The sequence below is a fragment of the Bombina bombina genome, chromosome 7 (genome assembly GCF_027579735.1).
Source record: "Bombina bombina isolate aBomBom1 chromosome 7, aBomBom1.pri, whole genome shotgun sequence".
In the NCBI taxonomy this organism is placed as follows: domain Eukaryota; kingdom Metazoa; phylum Chordata; class Amphibia; order Anura; family Bombinatoridae; genus Bombina; species Bombina bombina.
The window spans coordinates 136,933,145-136,953,540 of NC_069505.1; the positions used below are offsets into that span (position 1 = coordinate 136,933,145).

Consider the following 20,396-nt stretch of genomic DNA (forward strand, 5'->3'; position numbering starts at 1 on the left):
CCCTATACTTTTGGATGTTGATACATTTCTCTCTATGTTTTCAAATGTATTTGATAAACCTGGTAGGTCATCCGCTGCTGAAGCCACTCTCTTGGATTTACGTCAAGGTAGTCAACCAGTTTCTCAATACGCTATTGAGTTCCGCACCCTTGCCTCTGAAACTACTTGGAATCAGGGAGCACTTAGAGCCGCTTTTCGCAAAGGACTTTATGAGCGTCTCAAGGATGAATTGGTGTATCGGGAACTTCCAGAATCCTTAGAAGCCTTAATAAATCTTTGTATCAGTCTCGACGCCAGATTTCGTGAACGCCAACAAGAAAAGGATAGAACACAGAGGTCTTCAACTCAAACTCCTTTTCGTTTGGCTCCTCGTTTTTCTAATCCAGTCACTCCTGCCTCTCCTACTCCTGATCAGGCTGAACCCATGGAAGTGGGAAGTATAAAATTAACTGAGACTGAACGCTTGAGAAGACGGACTCTTGGCTTGTGTCTGTACTGTGGCCTTAAAGGGCATTTATTAAGGGATTGTCCTACTAGGCCAGTAAAAGCCAGGGCTTAACTCTAGTCCAGGGAACTGAGTTAAGCCAAAACAGTTGTCATTCCCTATACAAGAAACTTTTTGTTCCAGTAACCCTTCAAATTGGACATAGTAAGATTCATACCCAAGCTCTTATTGATTCTGGTGCTGGAGGAGTGTTCATTGACTCTACATTCGTCTCTACTCACTCTATACCATTATTAAAGAAAGAGTATTCAATTTCAGTCTCTACGGTCAGTGGAGATCCTTTGGGTTCTGGATATATTCAGTTTGCTACTCAACCCTTACTTCTCACCGTAGGAATACTTCATTCCGAGACAATTTGTTTTGATGTCATTCCCACTCCTCAATTTCCCATTATCTTGGGACTACCCTGGCTCCAAGTTCACAATCCTACTTTTTCTTGGACTTTCGGGGAACTCACTTCCTGGGGATCTACATGCCAGACTAAATGTCTTCAAAAGATCACCAAGTTACCACTCACTATTGCTCTCACTATCGAAACTCCGGATTCCTTACCTATGCCTTATCATGACTTTGTGGATGTTTTCTCCAAAAAAGAAGCTGAACGTCTTCCTCCTCACCGCCCTTTTGATTGCCCCATTGATCTCCTTCCCGGGGCTACCTATCCTCGAGGCAAGACATATCCACTTTCTAAACCTGAAAACATGGCTTTGGAAGAATATATTAAAGACAATTTGGCTAGAGGATTTATTCGACCCTCCTCTTCCCCTGTAGGGGCTGGTTTCTTTTTTGTAGTAAAAAAGGATGGCAGATTAAGACCCTGTATTGATTACAGAGGATTAAATCAGATTACCATCAAGAACAGTTATCCTCTACCCCTTATCCCTGAACTTTTTACTTATCTTCAGGGAGCCACCATATTCACCAAGCTTGATCTACGTGGTGCATACAATCTGATCCGTATACGCAAAGGAGATGAGTGGAAGACTGCTTTTAACACTCGATTTGGGCATTACGAATATCTGGTCATGCCCTTCGGGCTATGCAATGCTCCGGCGGTTTTCCAACATTTTGTAAACGAGGTCTTTCGTGATTTTTTGAATATCTTTGTCATCATATACCTTGACGATATCTTAATTTTTTCTCAGAACCACCAAGATCATGTGCACCACGTCAAGAAAGTACTTCTAAGTTTAAGAGATTTCCATCTGTTTGCTAAACTGGAGAAATGTTCTTTCCATCAAAAATCCATACCCTTTCTGGGTTATGTAATATCGGCATCTGGATTTGAAATGGATCCTACTAAACTTTCTGCCATCTTGGATTGGCCTAGACCTGATTCTTTGAAGGCTTTACAACGTTTTCTGGGCTTCGCCAACTACTACAGGAAGTTCATCAAGAATTTTGCTACTATTACTTCTCCCCTTACTTTTCTCACTAGAAAAGGACAAAACTGTAAAAGATGGCCTCCTGAGGCTATAGAAGCTTTTGAGTCTCTCAAAGAAGCTTTTTCCTCTGCACCTATTCTCCGTCACCCAAATCCAGATTTTCAGTTTATCCTGGAAGTTGATGCTTCCTCTGTTGCTGCTGGAGCTGTTCTGTCTCAACGAATACCGGAGACTGGAAGGATTCATCCTGTTGCTTTTTTCTCTAAAAAATTCACTCCTTCTGAATTTAACTATGACGTAGGGAATAAAGAGTTGCTTGCCATCAAAATGGCCTTGGATGAATGGAGGCATTGGCTGGAGGGTACTTCTTTACCATTTACCATACTCACTGATCATAAGAACCTTCTTTATCTTCAAACGGCCAAACGATTGAATTCCAGACAAGCACGCTGGTCATTATTCTTCTCCCGGTTTCACTATAATTTGTCTTACATACCTGGTTCAAAAAACATTAAAGCAGACGCCCTTTCCAGACAATTTCAAGATACCCCAGTTCCTGAGTCTGGTACCATTCTCCAACCTCATGAAGTCATAGCCCAGCTAACAACTTCTTGGTTACAAGATTTACAGTCTGCTCAAAGGAATCTTCCTTTGTCCTGTAAACCTCCCGATGGTTTACTCTTTGTTCCTGAACGCCTTCGTTCCAAGATTCTATTTTGGGCTCATGATAGTCCCCTTTCTGGACATCCTGGCATCAGTATTACCACTCGAAATCTCAAACAGCATGTCTGGTGGCCTACTCTCTCTCAAGATGTTAAAGATTACGTCTCAGTATGCACACAATGTGCCATGAACAAAACTCCTCGCCAACTTCCTTCAGGATTGCTCCAACCATTGCCCATACCTCATCAGCCTTGAACTCATATATCCATGGACTTCATTACTGACCTTCCCTTGTCAGCTGGAAACAATACTATTTGGGTGGTGGTCGACAGGTTCACTAAGACTGCTCATTTTGTACCCTTACCAGGATTACCATCTGCCAAAAGACTCTCTGAACTTTTTATTTCACATATTGTAAGAATCCATGGATTTCCTCTAGATATTGTCTCAGATAGAGGGGTACAGTTTGTTTCTCGATTTTGGAGATCACTTTGTAAACATTTTGGAACTACAATATCCCTGTCTACTTCTCATCATCCACAATCTAACGGCCAGACTGAAAGGGTAAACCAGTGTCTTGAAACATATCTTAGACATTATGTGGATCATTATCACTCTAACTGGACTTCTTACCTTCCTTTGGCTGAATTGGCTCATAATGCCCGGTACAATTCCTCCCTTCAGACCTCTCCTTTTCATGCGGCTTACGGATATCAGCCCAGAACATTTCCTTTGCATACTTCTTCCACAGTGAATCCTGCTTCTGATCTTACTGCCCGAAGATTAACTCGACATTGGCGGAGAATACATCGTATCCTTTCTGTAGCTTCTAAACGTTACAAGTTCTTTTCAGATCTTCGACGGAAGAAGGCTCCCAAGTATCGCCCTGGTGATAAAGTTTGGATTTCCTCTCGTTTTCTTCGCCTGAAACAACCTTCTAACAAATTGGGACCACGATACGTGGGTCCTTTCCGAATAATGGGTCAGGTGTGTTCCACTGCTTATCGGGTGGCTTTACCCAAGACTCTCAAAGTCCATCCGGTATTCCACGTTTCTCTTCTAAAACCTGTGATGACTAACAGGTATTCTAAACCTTTTTCTAAACCTCCACCTCTATTTGTGCATGGACACCCTGAGTTTGAGATCAGCCATATTCTGGATTCCAAGCTTTGTGGCAAGAAATTGTATTATCTCATTCATTGGAAAGGTTATCCAGTCACGGAACGATCTTGGGAACCGGCTCATCAGGTAAATGCTCCTACTTTAATCAAGGCCTTCCACAAGACTCATCCTGATAGGCCTGGTCCTGTCCCCCGGAGGGGTCCTTGAGGAGGGGGGTGCTGTCATGATTTTGTCCGTTCATCGCCGTGTCACCGCGGCTCCCGGATCTTCTCTGAGTGAATGACGTCACGTTGCTTAGCAACGTGACGCTTCCTCCGACACACCCCTCTGATGACGTCGCCGCTCCTGCCTTTAAACCACGGCGGGAGATCTTACTCGGGGCCCGTTTGTTTGTTCCCCTTGGAGTTTGTGAGTACCATACCTAATTCTGTTCTATATTCTTGTGTACCGACTTCTGCCTGCCTGACCAAGCCTTTTGCCTTAACCCTATTACTGATGTTTGGATACCGACTTCTGCCTGCCTGACCTTGCTTTTGCCTTATCCCTGCTACTGTTATTTGGATACCGACTTCTGCCTGCCTGACCTTGCTTTTGCCTTATTCTACTACTGATGTTTGGATGCCGACTACTGCCTGCCTGACCTTGCTTATGCCTTTCTGTTTGTTATAAGCCTGCTTAAAGGGACATTTACTTTTACAAGCTGCAAAAGAGAACTTTGCCTTTCTGTTTGTTATAAGCCTGCTTAAAGGGACATTTACTTTTACAAGCTGCAAAAGAGAACTTTGCCTTTCTGTTTAAAGGGACATTTACTTTTACAAGCTGAAAGAGAGTTCTTTGCCTTTTTGTTACAAGCCTGCTTAAAGGGACATTTACAAAACTGCAAATAAGAGCATTATCTTTGTATTTTTCTAACCTACTTAAAGGGACGTTTTTTTCCTTTGTGGCTTCCTTGCATACTGGAACAATTATTATTGTTTGTTACCATTCTCATCTGTTTCCTGAGTGGGGCACGTCCTGGTTATTTCTCAGTGTGCTAGCGTGTGTTTTCTATTCACGCTAGCAGTTGGGTTGCATCCCGGACTGATTCCTAAACGGCTGACAGCAACAATTCTTTTTTTCAGATCCTCAGAGAGTTCTTTGCCATGAGGTGCCATGTTGAACTTCCATTGACCAGTATGAGAGAGTGTGAGAGCGATAATACCAAATTTAACACACCTGCTCCCCATTCACAGCTGAGACCTTGTAACACTAACGAGTCACATGACACCGGGGAGGGAAAATGGCTAATTGGGGCCAATTTGGACATATCCACCTAGGTGTGTGCTCACTTTTGTTGCCAACGGTTTAGACATAAATGGCTGTGGCCCCAATTTATCAAAGGTCTTGCGGACCTGATCCGACAGTGCGGATCAGGTCCGCAACACCTCGATAAATGCGGAGAGCAATACGCTCTTCGCATTTAACATTGCACCAGCAGCTCACAAGAGCTGCTGGTGCAACGCCGCCCCCTGCAAATTCACGGCCAATCGGCCACCAGCAGGGAGGTGTCAATCAACCCGATCGTATTCGATCGGGTTGATTTCTGGCGAGTTCTGTCCGCCTGCTCAGAGCAGGCAGACAGGGTTATGGAGCAGCTGTCTTTAGACTGCTGCTTCATAACTTGGGTTTCTGGCGAGTCTTCAGACAGGGCCCTTCAAGCTCCGTACGGAGCATGATAAATATGGGCCTGTGTGTTGAGTTATTTTGAGGGGACAGAAAATTTACACTGTTATACAGGCTGTACACTCACTACTTTACATTGTAGCTAAGAGTCATTTCTTCAGTGTTTTCACATGAAAAGATATAATAAAATATTTACAAAAATGTGAGGGGTGTACTCACTTGTGTGAGATACTGTATATATATATATGTGTGTGTGTGTGCATGTGTATTTATAAATATATATATATACATATATCTTTAGACATGTATATGTATGTATGTCTATATTAATGCCCTATGTCTGCCTGTTTTTCTAACACATGAGAGACCTCCTATCTTTGAGCTCTTATAACTTTTGTGTGCAATATATTATTTTAATCATTTTTATGAGATGATGTTATTATGAGTGTAATTGGAGTTCTCTGTACCTAGGCTATTGTCACAGAAAAGGCTCGGGAGTTCAGTCTCCTTACTTTTAACCTGTTTTCTGCATTAGCATCCATATTACCTATACATATGCTTGAATAGCACTTACTATGAATATATGATTGTCATTTCAGATCAGTAAAACAATAATTCAGCTCACAGATTGAAGGAGCTTAGTCACAGCCAGGCGTGTGTGTTTTATGTTAAAGAGTGACTGAATCTGAATGGGGTAATGAGACGGCAGTTTGGGCTACCCCTCACTATGGAACAATAATGTCATTGCTTTGCTAGTGAATGGATTAAACAAGTGCTTATTATACTTCAAAAATGCTATATTATTAATAAGTGCTACTTTGATTTCAGTACTCTGGAAGCGGCAGCATTGGGTTTTTAACTGCGTGTATTTGCATCAAGGTAGGCTCACTAATTATTTTGTTACAATAAGGAAAATGAATAATTTGTAACATTTTTTGAACAGTCACAACACGCTATGAGCAATAAGCGTTGGCGTTTATCTTTACACTAAGTTATTACAACATAATTTTTCCTTACAATAATTAGCATATTTATATAGTGACGTTTTCACAATTGAGAGTGTGTGTATTAGGTCTGCTCACAAAGGATACTTTTTAATTGCAAAAATCAGTTACTTTTTAATTTGTATGTTTATGTTCATGTAAGATTTATATGATCTTATTTTTGCATATATTTTCCATCTCTATATACATACTTGTGGAAGAGGCTTTCTTTCTTTAAAGGGAAAGTATACAGCAATTTTCATTTAACTGCACGTAATAGACACTACTATAAATAATAATATGCACAGATACTGATCTAAAAATCCAGTATAAAACATTTTAATAACTTACTTAGAAGCTCACAGTTTAGCACTGTTGAAAAGGTTAACTGGAACACCCACTGCAAATTGGTTCTATAGCAAAAAAAATCAGAAAATCAGACACTCCCTCCTCCCTCTGCAAATGAAAAGACTCTTTACACAAACAGGAGCAAACTGGAGTAGGTATACATCAGTATTCTCCTAAAACTTTGAGGCTTGGTTAGGAGTCTGAAATTCAGCACAATGTAATTTAAAAATAAGCAAAATTATACATAAAAAAAGCAACAAAAAAAAAGCTGTATAGACTATATAAATGGATCATCTACAAAACATTTATGCAAAGAAAAATCTAGTGTATAATGTCCCTTTAAGTGTCAATTTCACTTAGTATAGCTAAGCAGTTTTCATACTGTTTCTTTCACGCGTCTGGATTTTTATTAAAGCAACAGGACATAACAAACCTATTATTTTCCCCACCAATCACAAGTTTATTAATGAATTTTTTTTAAACATACCCAATGGCACCAATAAAATTAAGGGCTTTAAAGAAACATTAAAGCAATGAGATATATATATATATATATATATATATATATATATATATATATATATATATATCATTGGTATATATCAGCAATTAAGTTATGAATTGCAAAATATCTGCATACCCAATATATGTTTTATTTGTGTAGTATATATCATCATTCAAGTGCTGCACTGCAGAAGATTTGCATACACAAAAAATGGTTTATATATGCACAATATATATCAGCAAAAACAGAATTTATGCTTACCTGATAAATTACTTTCTCCAACGGTGTGTCCGGTCCACGGCGTCATCCTTACTTGTGGGATATTCTCTTCCCCAACAGGAAATGGCAAAGAGTCCCAGCAAAGCTGGTCACATGATCCCTCCTAGGCTCCGCCTACCCCAGTCATTCGACCGACGGACAGGAGGAAATATGCATAGGAGAAACCATATGATACCGTGGTGACTGTAGTTAGAGAAAATAATTCATCAGACCTGATTAAAAAAAAACAGGGCGGGCCGTGGACCGGACACACCGTTGGAGAAAGTAATTTATCAGGTAAGCATAAATTCTGTTTTCTCCAACATAGGTGTGTCCGGTCCACGGCGTCATCCTTACTTGTGGGAACCAATACCAAAGCTTTAGGACACGGATGAAGGGAGGGAGCAAATCAGGTCACCTAAACGGAAGGCACCACAGCTTGCAAAACCTTTCTCCCAAAAATAGCCTCCGAAGAAGCAAAAGTATCAAATTTGTAAAATTTAGCAAAAGTGTGCAGTGAAGACCAAGTCGCTGCCTTACATATCTGGTCAACAGAAGCCTCGTTCTTGAAGGCCCATGTGGAAGCCACAGCCCTAGTGGAGTGAGCTGTGATTCTTTCAGGAGGCTGCCGTCCGGCAGTCTCATAAGCCAATCGGATAATGCTTTTAAGCCAAAAGGAAAGAGAGGTAGAAGTTGCTTTTTGACCTCTCCTTTTACCAGAATAAACAACAAACAAAGAAGATGTTTGTCTGAAATCTTTAGTAGCCTCTAAATAGAATTTTAGAGCACGGACTACGTCCAAATTGTGTAACAAACGTTCCTTCTTTGAAACTGGATTCGGACACAAAGAAGGTACAACTATCTCCTGGTTAATATTTTTGTTGGAAACAACTTTCGGAAGAAAACCAGGCTTAGTACGCAAAACCACCTTATCTGCATGGAACACCAGATAAGGCGGAGAACACTGCAGAGCAGATAACTCTGAAACTCTTCTAGCAGAAGAAATTGCAACCAAAAACAAAACTTTCCAAGATAATAACTTAATATCTACGGAATGTAAGGGTTCAAACGGAACCCCTTGAAGAACTGAAAGAACTAGATTTAGACTCCAGGGAGGAGTCAAAGGTCTGTAAACAGGCTTGATCCTAACCAGAGCCTGCACAAATGCTTGAACATCTGGCACAGCTGCCAGTCTTTTGTGAAGTAAAACAGATAAAGCAGAGATCTGTCCCTTCAGAGAACTAGCAGATAATCCTTTCTCCAAACCTTCTTGTAGAAAGGAAAGAATCTTAGGAATTTTTATCTTGTTCCAAGGGAATCCTTTAGATTCACACCAATAGATATATTTTTTCCATATCTTATGGTAAATTTTTCTAGTTACAGGCTTTCTAGCCTGAATCAGAGTATTTATTACAGAATCTGAAAACCCACGCTTTGATAAAATTAAGCGTTCAATCTCCAAGCCGTCAGTTGGAGGGAAGCCAGATTCGGATGTTCAAATGGACCTTGAACAAGAAGGTCCTGTCTCAAAGGTAGCTTCCATGGTGGAGCCGATGACATATTCACCAGGTCTGCATACCAAGTCCTGCGTGGCCACGCAGGAGCTATCAAGATTACCGAAGCCCTCTCCTGATTGATCCTGGCTACCAACCTGGGAATGAGAGGAAATGGTGGGAACACATAAGCTAGGTTGAAGGTCCAAGGCGCTACTAGTGCATCCACTAGAGTCGCCTTGGGATCCCTGGATCTGGACCCGTAGCAAGGAACCTTGAAGTTCTGACGAGACGCCATCAGATCCATGTCTGGAATGCCCCATAATTGAGTTATTTGGGCAAAGATTTCCGGATGGAGTTCCCACTCCCCCGGATGGAAAGTCTGACGACTCAGAAAATCCGCTTCCCAATTTTCCACTCCTGGGATGTGGATTGCAGATAGGTGGCAGGAGTGATCCTCCGCCCATTGAATTATTTTGGTCACTTCTTCCATCGCCAGGGAACTCCTTGTTCCCCCCTGATGATTGATATATGCAACAGTCGTCATGTTGTCTGATTGAAACCGTATGAATTTGGCCTTTGCTAGTTGAGGCCAAGCTTTGAGAGCATTGAATATCGCTCTTAGTTCCAGAATGTTTATCGGGAGAAGAGATTCTTCCCGAGACCATAGGCCCTGAGCTTTCAGGGGTTCCCAGACCGCGCCCCAGCCCACCAGACTGGCGTCGGTCGTGACAATGACCCACTCTGGTCTGCGGAAGCTCATTCCCTGTGACAGATTGTCCAGGGTCAGCCACCAACGGAGTGAATCTCTGGTCTTTTGATCTACTTGAATCGTCGGAGACAAGTCTGTATAATCCCCATTCCACTGTCTGAGCATGCACAGTTGTAATGGTCTTAGATGAATTCGTGCAAAAGGAACTATGTCCATTGCTGCAACCATCAATCCTATTACTTCCATGCACTGCGCTATGGAAGGACGAAGAACGGAATGAAGTACTTGACAAGAGCTTAGAATTTTTGATTTTCTGACCTCTGTCAGAAAAATCCTCATTTCTAAGGAATCTATTATTGTTCCCAAGAAGGGAACTCTTGTTGACGGGGACAGAGAACTCTTTTCTTTGTTCACCTTCCAACCGTGAGATCTGAGAAAGGCTAGGACGATGTCCGTATGAGCCTTTGCTTTTGACAGAGACGACGCTTGAATCAGGATGTCATCCAAGTAAGGTACTACTGCAATGCCCCTTGGTCTTAGAACCGCTAGAAGGGACCCTAGTACCTTTGTGAAAATTCTCGGAGCAGTGGCTAATCCGAATGGAAGTGCCACAAACTGGTAATGCTTGTCCAGAAAAGCGAACCTTAGGAACTGATGATGTTCCTTGTGGATAGGAATATGTAGGTACGCATCCTTTAAATCCACGGTGGTCATAAATTGACCCTCCTGGATGGTGGGAAGGATCGTTCGAATGGTTTCCATTTTGAATGATGGAACCCTGAGAAATTTGTTTAGGATCTTGAGATCTAAAATTGGTCTGAATGTTCCCTCTTTTTTGGGAACTATGAACAGGTTGGAATAAAACCCCATCCCTTGTTCTCTTATTGGAACTGGATGAATTACTCCCATCTTTAACAGGTCTTCTACACAATGTAAGAATGCCTGTCTTTTTATTTGGTTTGAAGATAATTGAGACCTGTGGAACCTTCCCCTTGGGGGTAGTTCCTTGAATTCCAGGAGATAACCTTGAGAAACTATTTCTAGTGCCCAAGGATCCTGAACATCTCTTGCCCAAGCCTGAGCAAAGAGAGAAAGTCTGCCCCCCACCAGATCCGGTCCCGGATCGGGGGCCATCCCTTCATGCTGTTTTGGTAGCAGTGGCAGGCTTCTTGGCCTGCTTACCCTTGTTCCAGCCTTGCATCGGTCTCCAGGCTGGTTTGGGTTATGAAGTATTACCCTCTTGCTTAGAGGATGTAGAGTTAGAGGCTGGTCCGTTTCTGCGAAAGGGACGAAAATTAGGCTTATTTTTAGCCTTAAAAGACCTATCCTGAGGGAGGGCGTGGCCCTTTCCCCCGGTGATGTCTGAAATAATCTCTTTCAAATCAGGTCCAAACAGAGTTTTACCCTTGAAAGGGATGTTAAGCAATTTCGTCTTGGAAGACACATCCGCTGACCAAGACTTTAGCCAAAGCGCTCTGCGCGCCACGATAGCAAACCCTGAATTTTTCGCCGCTAATCTAGCTAATTGCAAAGCGGCATCTAAAATAAAAGAGTTAGCCAATTTAAGTGCTTGAACTCTGTCCATAACCTCCTCATACGAAGATTCTTTATTGAGCGACTTTTCTAGTTCCTCAAACCAGAAACACGCTGCCGTAGTGACAGGAACAATGCATGAAATTGGTTGTAGAAGGTAACCTTGCTGAACAAACATCTTTTTAAGCAAACCCTCTAATTTTTTATCCATAGGATCTTTGAAAGCACAACTATCTTCGATAGGAATAGTAGTGCGTTTGTTTAGAGTAGAAACCGCCCCCTCGACCTTGGGGACTGTCTGCCATAAGTCCTTTCTGGGGTCGACTATAGGAAATAATTTCTTAAATATAGGGGGGGGGAACAAAAGGTATGCCGGGCCTTTCCCACTCCTTATTTACTATGTCCGCCACCCGCTTGGGTATAGGAAAGGCGTCGGGGGGCACCGGAACCTCTAGGAACTTGTCCATCTTACATAATTTCTCTGGAATGACCAAATTGTCACAATCATCCAGAGTAGATAATACCTCCTTAAGCAGTGCGCGGAGATGTTCTAATTTAAATTTAAATGTTACAACATCAGGTTCAGCTTGTTGAGAAATTTTTCCTGAATCTGAAATTTCTCCCTCAGACAAAACCTCCCTCCTGGCCCCTTGAGATTGGTGTGAGGGTATGTCAGAACAGTTATCATCAGCGTCCTCTTGCTCTTCAGTGTTTAAAACAGAGCAATCGCGCTTTCTCTGATAAGTAGGCATTTTGGATAAAATGTTTGCAATAGAATTATCCATTACAGCCGTTAATTGTTGCATGGTAATAAGTATTGGCGCACTAGATGTACTAGGGGCCTCTTGTGTGGGCAAAACTGGTGTAGACACAGAAGGGGATGATGTAGTATCATGCTTACTCCCCTCATTTGAGGAATCATCTTGGGCAATATCATTATCTGTGGCATCATTGTCCCTACTTTGTTTGGACACTATGGCACAATTATCACATAAATTTAAATGAGGAGAAACCTTGGTTTTCATACATATAGAACATAGCTTATCTGATGGTACAGACATGTTAAACAGGCTTAAACTTGTCAACAAGGCACAAAAAACGTTTTAAAATAAAACCGTTACTGTCACTTTAAATTTCAAACTGAACACACTTTATTACTGAATATGTGAAAAAGTATGAAGGAATTGTTCAAAATTCACCAAAATTTCACCACAGTGTCTTCAAATTTCAAAGCTTTAACCCTTAAATTAACGGAACCGGAGCCGTTTTTACATTTAACCCCTATACAGTCCCAGCTATCTGCTTTGCTGAGACCCAACCAAGCCCAGAGGGGAATACGATACCAAATGACGCCTTCTATAAGCTTTTTCAGTGGTTCTTAGCTCCTCACACATGCATCTGCATGCCTTGCTCTCCAAAAACAACTGCGCATTAGTGGCGCGAAATGAGGCTCTGCCTATAACTAGAAAAGGCCCCCATCTGAAAAAGGTGTCCAATACAGTGCCTGCCGTTTTTCTAAACAATCCCCAAGATTATAATAACTATTAAGAGTTATAATCTGCAAAATATGCTTAGCAAAGTAATCGTTTTAGCCCAGAAAAATGTCTACCAGTTTTTTAAGCCCTTATGAAGCCCTTTATTCTTTTACTTAATCTAAGAAAATGGCTTACCGGTCCCCATAAGGGGAAATGACAGCCTTCCAGCATTACATAGTCTTGTTAGAAATGTGGCCAGTCATACCTCAAGCAGAAAAGTCTGCCAACTGTTTCCCCCAACTGAAGTTACTTCATCTCAACAGTCCTGTGTGGAAACAGCAATCGATTTTAGTAACGTTTGCTAAAATCATCTTCCTCTTACAAACAGAAATCTTCATCTCTTTTCTGTTTCAGAGTAAATAGTACATACCAGCACTATTTTAAAATAACAAACACTTGATTGAAGAATAAAAACTACATTTAAACACCAAAAAACTCTTAACCATCTCCGTGGAGATGTTGCCTGTGCAACGGCAAAGAGAATGACTGGGGTAGGCGGAGCCTAGGAGGGATCATGTGACCAGCTTTGCTGGGACTCTTTGCCATTTCCTGTTGGGGAAGAGAATATCCCACAAGTAAGGATGACGCCGTGGACCGGACACACCTATGTTGGAGAAATAGCGATACGTTGCAAAAGATATGCACATACACAAATAATTTTATCGGCATCAAGGATTGCATTACAAACGATCTACATACACCATAAGGTCTACATTACAAGTGGAGTGCTATATACAGTATATATATATATATATATATATATATATATATATATATATATATATATCATTTAAATATACTTTTTCTGACATGTTTTTAAATAAATATACATACATTTGTCTAGTTTGAAGTAATTCTTGACCAACTTTGCATAGTTTTATTAATTTTCTAACCAACTTTACAGTCATTTAAAAATTGAGAAACTAAATTTTAGCCAATCAGCATTAATCGTGAGGTCCCTTTACAAGTTGTTTAAATTCAGCTAATTCACAAATCAGTCAAAGTTGGTTTAATTTAACAAGTTTAAGACAATGCTGAATTTCAATTGATGTCACTCTGCCAAGTTTATCTGATTTTTGGCAGACTTTTTAGCTGAAGTTGGGTGAACTGTCAGGGCTTAAGGAATATACTCATAGGATTGATGTTTTAATATTCATATTGAAGGGGGGAATTGCAAATATCCAGCAACATGCATAAGACTCAATATGACATTGCTGAGGGGTCCAGCAATGACTCAAATGCAACATATACCAGTTCTTCTTTTTCAGTATACACAAGAGAGGAACTAATGGGAGATACTTTGAAACAGACCAGAACATATAAACCCACACCATTAACTGGGTTATCTCAAGAGGATATCAGGAAAAAAAACTGGATAAACTCCAGGTCCAGATGGAATACACCCAAGGGTTTTACTGGAATATTTAGCACTGTTATAGCCAAACCTCTACTCTTAATTTTTTAAGACTCATTATCCTTGGGCATAATACCCTAGTAGTGGTGTAAAGCTGATGTGGTGCCACTTTTTTTTTTTTTTTTTTTAAAAGGGAAATAGGGCTGATCCAGGAAGCAATAGACCAGTTAGTCTGACACTGATAATGGGGAATATACTTGAAGAGAATATAAAGGATTATATTGACAAGTATATTTGTGTAAACAAAATTATGAGTTCAAATCAGCACAGTTTTATGAGAAATAGATCATGTCAAACTAATTTAATTAGATTCTACAAGAAACTAAGTAAAAATATAGATAAAGGGTAATCGCTTGATGTGATATACTTGGATTTTGCAAAGGTGTTTGATACAATGCTATACAAGAGATTAATGTAACAAATGAAGGGACTGGGAATAGCTGAAAATTTTAGCTCATGGATAAATAAATGGATAAAAGACAGGGAGCAACAAGTAGTAGTAAACGGATCATACTCAGATTGGACAAAGGTAATCAGTGGTGTCCCCCAGGGATAAGTACTGGGCCCTGTTCTTTTTAATATTTTTATTAATGACTTGGAGCAATGATTAATTAGCAACATCTCTATTTTTGCAGATAACACAAAGTTGTATAAGGTCATTAGGTCAGTGCAGGATTAAATTGCTTTACAAGGGGATCTACAAAAATTAGAAGAATGGGCAGGTAAATGGAAAATTAGATTTAATACTGGAAAATGCAAGGTTCTACATTTTGGAAGTACAAATAGGCAGGCAACCTACTATTTACATGGAACGAACTAGGCAATGGAGGAAATGGATTTGGGAGTACTTATACATAACAAGCTAAAGATGGGTGCACAATGCAGGGCAGTGGCTTCTAAGGCTAATAATATACTAGCATGTATTAAAAAAGGCATTGATGCAAGAGAGGAAAGCATAATTCTGCCACTATATAAAACCCTAGATAGACCTTACCTTGAGTATGGAGTACACATCTGTGGACCAATCTCTAAAAAAGACATTGCAGACTTAGAAAAAGTTCAAAGAAGGGCCACAAAACTAATAAGGGGAATGGAGAATTTAATCTACGAGGAGAGGTTAGCCAAACGGTCTGTTTTCTCAAGAAAAAAGACACTTGAGGGGTGACATAATTACTTTACATAAATATATTCAAGGCCCATATACAGAGATGGCAGAAGCTCTGTTTATTCAAAGTAAAATTATTTGTGACAAGAGGTCCCAATTTACGGCTGGGGGAAAGGAGATTTAATCTACAGCTTTGTAAACGTTATTTCCCTGTAAAATAAATTAAATTATGGAACTCATTACCTTAGGAGGTTGTAAATGCCAATAACTTGGATGCAATTAAATACTGTTTAGATACATTTCTGGCTAGAAACAAAATTCAGGGATATGATTGCTGGTGTTAAACGGGTCACCTTTTAAATGGGATTGAGTTAAGAATAACTGGAGCTTTTATTGTTGATAAATTAAGATTTATATAGATTAAACTCAATGGACTTCTGTCTTTGTTCAACCTCATTTACTATCATACTATATTGTAAACCAAATTATTAAAAAATATGGGCTCTGAATTACAAAGATTGTCATTGACATTAGGAATTCTAAGTAGGACATAGGAGCAGGATTAGAAAGGGTCATAACAAAATTAAGCAATGTGTAAAAAAAAAATCACATGTACAAATCTCATTATAAAATGGAAATTTCTGAAAGTTCTTTGCAAACTATGTGCATCAGGTGTGTTCCATGCCATTCCCAAGCAGGAATTCCTGGCAGTTTTATTTGGCTACTGAGTATGAATTTAACCCCTGTCAAGGAATTAAATACTCAGGGGTCGATTTCAATCCATTTAGATCCTGTTTATCTGCAAATTTTCTGCTCCCAATAAGGTTGCCACATCAGTCATGTTTAACTGGACAGTTATGAGTTACACATGCGCCAGGGTGTGCAGGGAGGAACATGCATTGTGCCTCTGGACAGCACATAGATAGTGCTGCTGGATAGTACTATCCGTGTTCCTCCCTGCACACCCTGCAGCATAAATCATGACTGTCCAGGAAAATATGGCCGAGCTGGCAACCCTAGCTCCCATCTGTATTTAGAAAGTTCCCAATTCAAGAGATAACATTTCCAACAACTCTTCTTAGCTAAGCTACCCAGACCAGAAAGCCATAGAAAATCTGGTCCATAATGAGGTTCTGTCACGGTAAAAACATAAGTTTCATAAATTGTATTCAGCTTATAAATACAGGATTTTGAAATGCAAAACAGATCATATTTCTCAAAAGAACAAAACTTCAATTTACACATTGGGGTATCACAACATTCTATAAGTTATTTTAATATGGAAGAATGAAAAAATACTGTATGCAATGCAAACTATTGTTTAAAATAAAGATTGATTTAACAAAAATAACAATAATAAGATTTTTTTTTTTTGAGGATCAACCTCTATTCTCAACAATATGGATAAAAGTTTAGAACAATCTTCCATTACAATTTAAATAAAAATTAAACAAAAAACAATTTAAATACTATTGATTTCTTTTATTAAAATCACCTAATATGCAAATGAACATACTTTATTAAACATTTTTTCAAAGTTTGCAGGCCTGCCTAATTTTCTACAGCAAAGGAAATTAGATAAACATGCTCAATGACATTTATTATTGCTTATAAAATTATAGATTTAAATGCTTTTAAACCTTGTATTATGAAGATCTTTTGCAATACATTGCTTAATTTCTGACATGTATTATGCCTATATGAAAATAACAAATATCCCTTTAAAATACAAAATTATAAATGAAACTATTAAGGTCTGGAAAGTTCCGTAGATGGTTATCTAAGGTATTAGTTACAGCAGATTTCTGAAAGAAGCGAAAGCCTGTCCGCAACCTGCCTGCAATTAGTCACAGAGCAACGCAAGTAGTCAGTGCAACCAATCAAGGGTCTAAAAATAATCCCCCATTCCCAAGGTTCAACTGAGCAGATATGGGAAGGCAAATACAACATTTCTGAGGAGACCTCATTCTCCAAATGCTAACAGAAACATATATATTTTGATGACGGATAAGAACCAGAAAGCTCATCTGGTCTTCAATTAATCCTAAGGACAGCCTAACATATCTCAGACATTCTTCTTCTACTTCATAAAGATGATGACATTGTTTAAAAGGGACATAAAACACCTCTTGAATTTGTAAAAAATAAAAAAAAAATATGTTTGTCCCATAACCCCCAGAGTGGCCATGAAACAAATTCCGTAACCTTTATTTTCATCCAAATGCTGAAAACCTCCTAAATTAGCCATTGATTTGCAGCATTTTAAAGAAGACCTAGGTAACATAATTTGCTTTTTGGCCTTACTAGGGAACATAGGATAAGGCTAATTTTTGCAGAAACTTAAAAGATGCTTAAAGTGATGGTAAACGCTCCCCTTTATAAAAACAGATCTGAAATGTTAGTGATATTTTAGATGGAGTTCAATGTCAGTTTTTCTGTGAGCTGAAGGTTTGAACAGTTGTCCAATCAGTGCTCTAGCTTCAACAAAAGTGCCATAAGTGAGAGCGCTGATTGGACAACAATTAAAACTGTTAGCTCACAGAAAACTGACTTTTGCAGTGGACGGCAGAGCATGGGGTATTTGATTTCATATCTATATTAAAAAGTTAGTTATAGCGCATCTTCATTACAACTAATTAATTAAACTCCCTCTAAAATATCACTAATATTCTGAATCTGTTTTTATAAAGCGGAGAGTTTACCATCACTTTAATGTCCATTTAATGTTTTCCATGCAATGTATTGTTATCATATGCCTGAATTGGTCTGTTGATTTACAAGCAGTAAGACCTATCCAGTACCTTACATTTATTTTAACTAGAAAACAATGTATGTTTGGGGAAATTAATGCGGTGTGTCAGAAATTAGATGATAATCTCCTTTCTAACATGTAATAAACCATCAATTCAAGTAAAGGAAAGATATCCAAAACTCCCCCAAAATACAGGCTGTGCGGATTAGCATCATTTTGCATAAATAATTATACAACACAGCTCAGAAACAAAAGCCGCTAGGACTTGTATAAATGATCGTTTCTTTACAATAAGATTCCAGCAAACTTGAAGATGTTTTACCATAGCAGTGCCTTTTTTTCTATATTTATTTTTTATGATCTCCATTAACCAGAGCCTAAAAATAACTTCCATGGAAGTAAAACTGCGGTGTTGACCCTAAGTAAAATAAATATTAAGGGCTTGCCTTTTCCAGTAACATCAGTGGATATCTAAATTAGTGCTCACTGTTAAATATATGTCAGAGTCAGCAGGTCTGCATATGACAGTTTTCTAAGAGATATTTTTGTTAAAGGGATACAAAGGTCAAAATTGAAATGTGCAAGGCTGCATTTCAATTTTAAATAGAAGTGTTTGTGAAATATATATTCATTAGCAAAAATGCTTCTTGTAAAATTAATTATTGTTTTTCAGCGGCATATGCACATATTCTGTGAGTACCCGTGCATCAGCATTCAAACACTGCACCCTCTCCGGGAGTCAGCAGTGGCTTGTATGACACAAGTGAAGGCTTCACAAACACAATACACACCACTGCCATCTCTCTGAGCTTGAAAACGAATGCACGGGCCTCACAGCATATGTGCGTATGCTGCTGAAAACAGAAATAACTTTTACTAGAAGCATTTTTGCTACTTAAAATATATTGCAAAAATGCTTTTGTTTAAAATTTAAATGTACCCATGTATATTTCAATCTTGACCTTTCTATTCCTTTAAATATATATAATAATCATGCAGATTTGTGAAAATACAATTAACACATTGCACACCAGTAAAATGTATCAGCTTCAATTTCCTACAAAATAAGTTTTATTCTTTATTTCATCACAAAAAACATTTATGTATCTGTTTATACATAAATATTTACAAGAATTATAAAAGATTATTACAGCTATGACAACTAAGTGTGATGGAATCTCACAGCTCATGAACACAGGACTTTGCAGTGCAACCCAACTTGAAAGTCATATGAAGGAGATTTATTCCTAGCCAAATCCAAGGCAGATATTTTGTAAACATGCCATGCCTGCCATCCAATTATCTTTTCTCTCATTCAGCACATTTTGGAGTGCAAGCGATTTCAAAGAAAAGCAAAGGCTAAGACATCAGATCATACTATTAAATTAAAGGTCTTGATGTGGTCTTAGAAAATGTATGTTTGAAAGTTTCAATAGTGGATAAATAACGTAACCTGCCAGAACAAGTCGTACAGGCAAATACAATTAAATATTTGTTGGACTACATTTTTAATTGAAAATTTAAATGAAATAAATTGTCAATATTTAAAGAGAGAGTGTACATTGTATTGGTCTAGACTTTAGGTGGACCAGACAGATTGCATCTGTCATCAGATTCTGTTTTAATCCACCTTTTCTTCTATTTTAACCCACACATGCCACCCACTGTCCCCAGGTACCTGTTTTCTTTACAGGCTCGGGCATCCTAGCTCAGCCTGATAATAGAACGACCCACAAGAAGATTTCCAGAAACAGATCCAGACCAGCCTGTGGTTGGAACCTAAATACAGCTGCTGGGATTTTACAGACCCCTTAAAGAAAGACAGAAATGGAGAAGCCCTCCCCGTCCCACCCCCAGCACTCTCTCCTGTTGTCACACTCTCCTGTCACCTCCTCAGTAACAGACCTCACTTGACAGGATATCTCAGCAAGGATAAATATAGCCAAACTACCAATGCCCTGCTGCTTGCCCTCTGGCCATGCTGGCTTTCTACTGTGTTCTATGCCACCCATGGCTTCTGTTGTGTCTGTTTACTGCCCTTCTGGTGTCCTACACTGAGCTTTTCTTGTTCCACATGGTACTGCCAGCCTTAGCCTTGATCTATCTATGCTGTGACTATGTGCCATACACTCAAAAGTATGTCACTCAGAGCATACACTCTACATTATAGCATTACCCTCCTGTTACATACTCACCACATTATAGCACTACCCTCCTGTTACATACACACTACATTATAGCACTACCCTCCTGTTACATACTCACTACATTATAGCACTACCCTCCTGTTACATACTCACTACATTATAGCACTACCCTCCTGTTACATACTCACTACATTATAGCACTACCCTTCTGTTACATACACACTACATTATAGCACTACCCTCCTGTTACATACTCACTACATTATAGCACTAC

At 39.3% G+C, this 20,396-nt stretch overlaps 1 protein-coding gene across 1 annotated transcript in view; it reads right to left on the reverse strand.

Annotated features, from left to right (window-relative positions):
- The window catches only part of MYBPC3 (myosin binding protein C3), a 202,124-nt gene extending 182,314 nt beyond the window's left edge, over nucleotides 1-19,810 (reverse strand). Inside the window, 1 exon segment of the mRNA XM_053720336.1 lies at nucleotides 19,654-19,810. Within this exon segment, the coding sequence (XP_053576311.1) occupies nucleotides 19,654-19,678 (25 nt within the window). The 5' untranslated portion in view covers nucleotides 19,679-19,810.
- Between the last annotated feature and the right edge of the window lie 586 nt (nucleotides 19,811-20,396).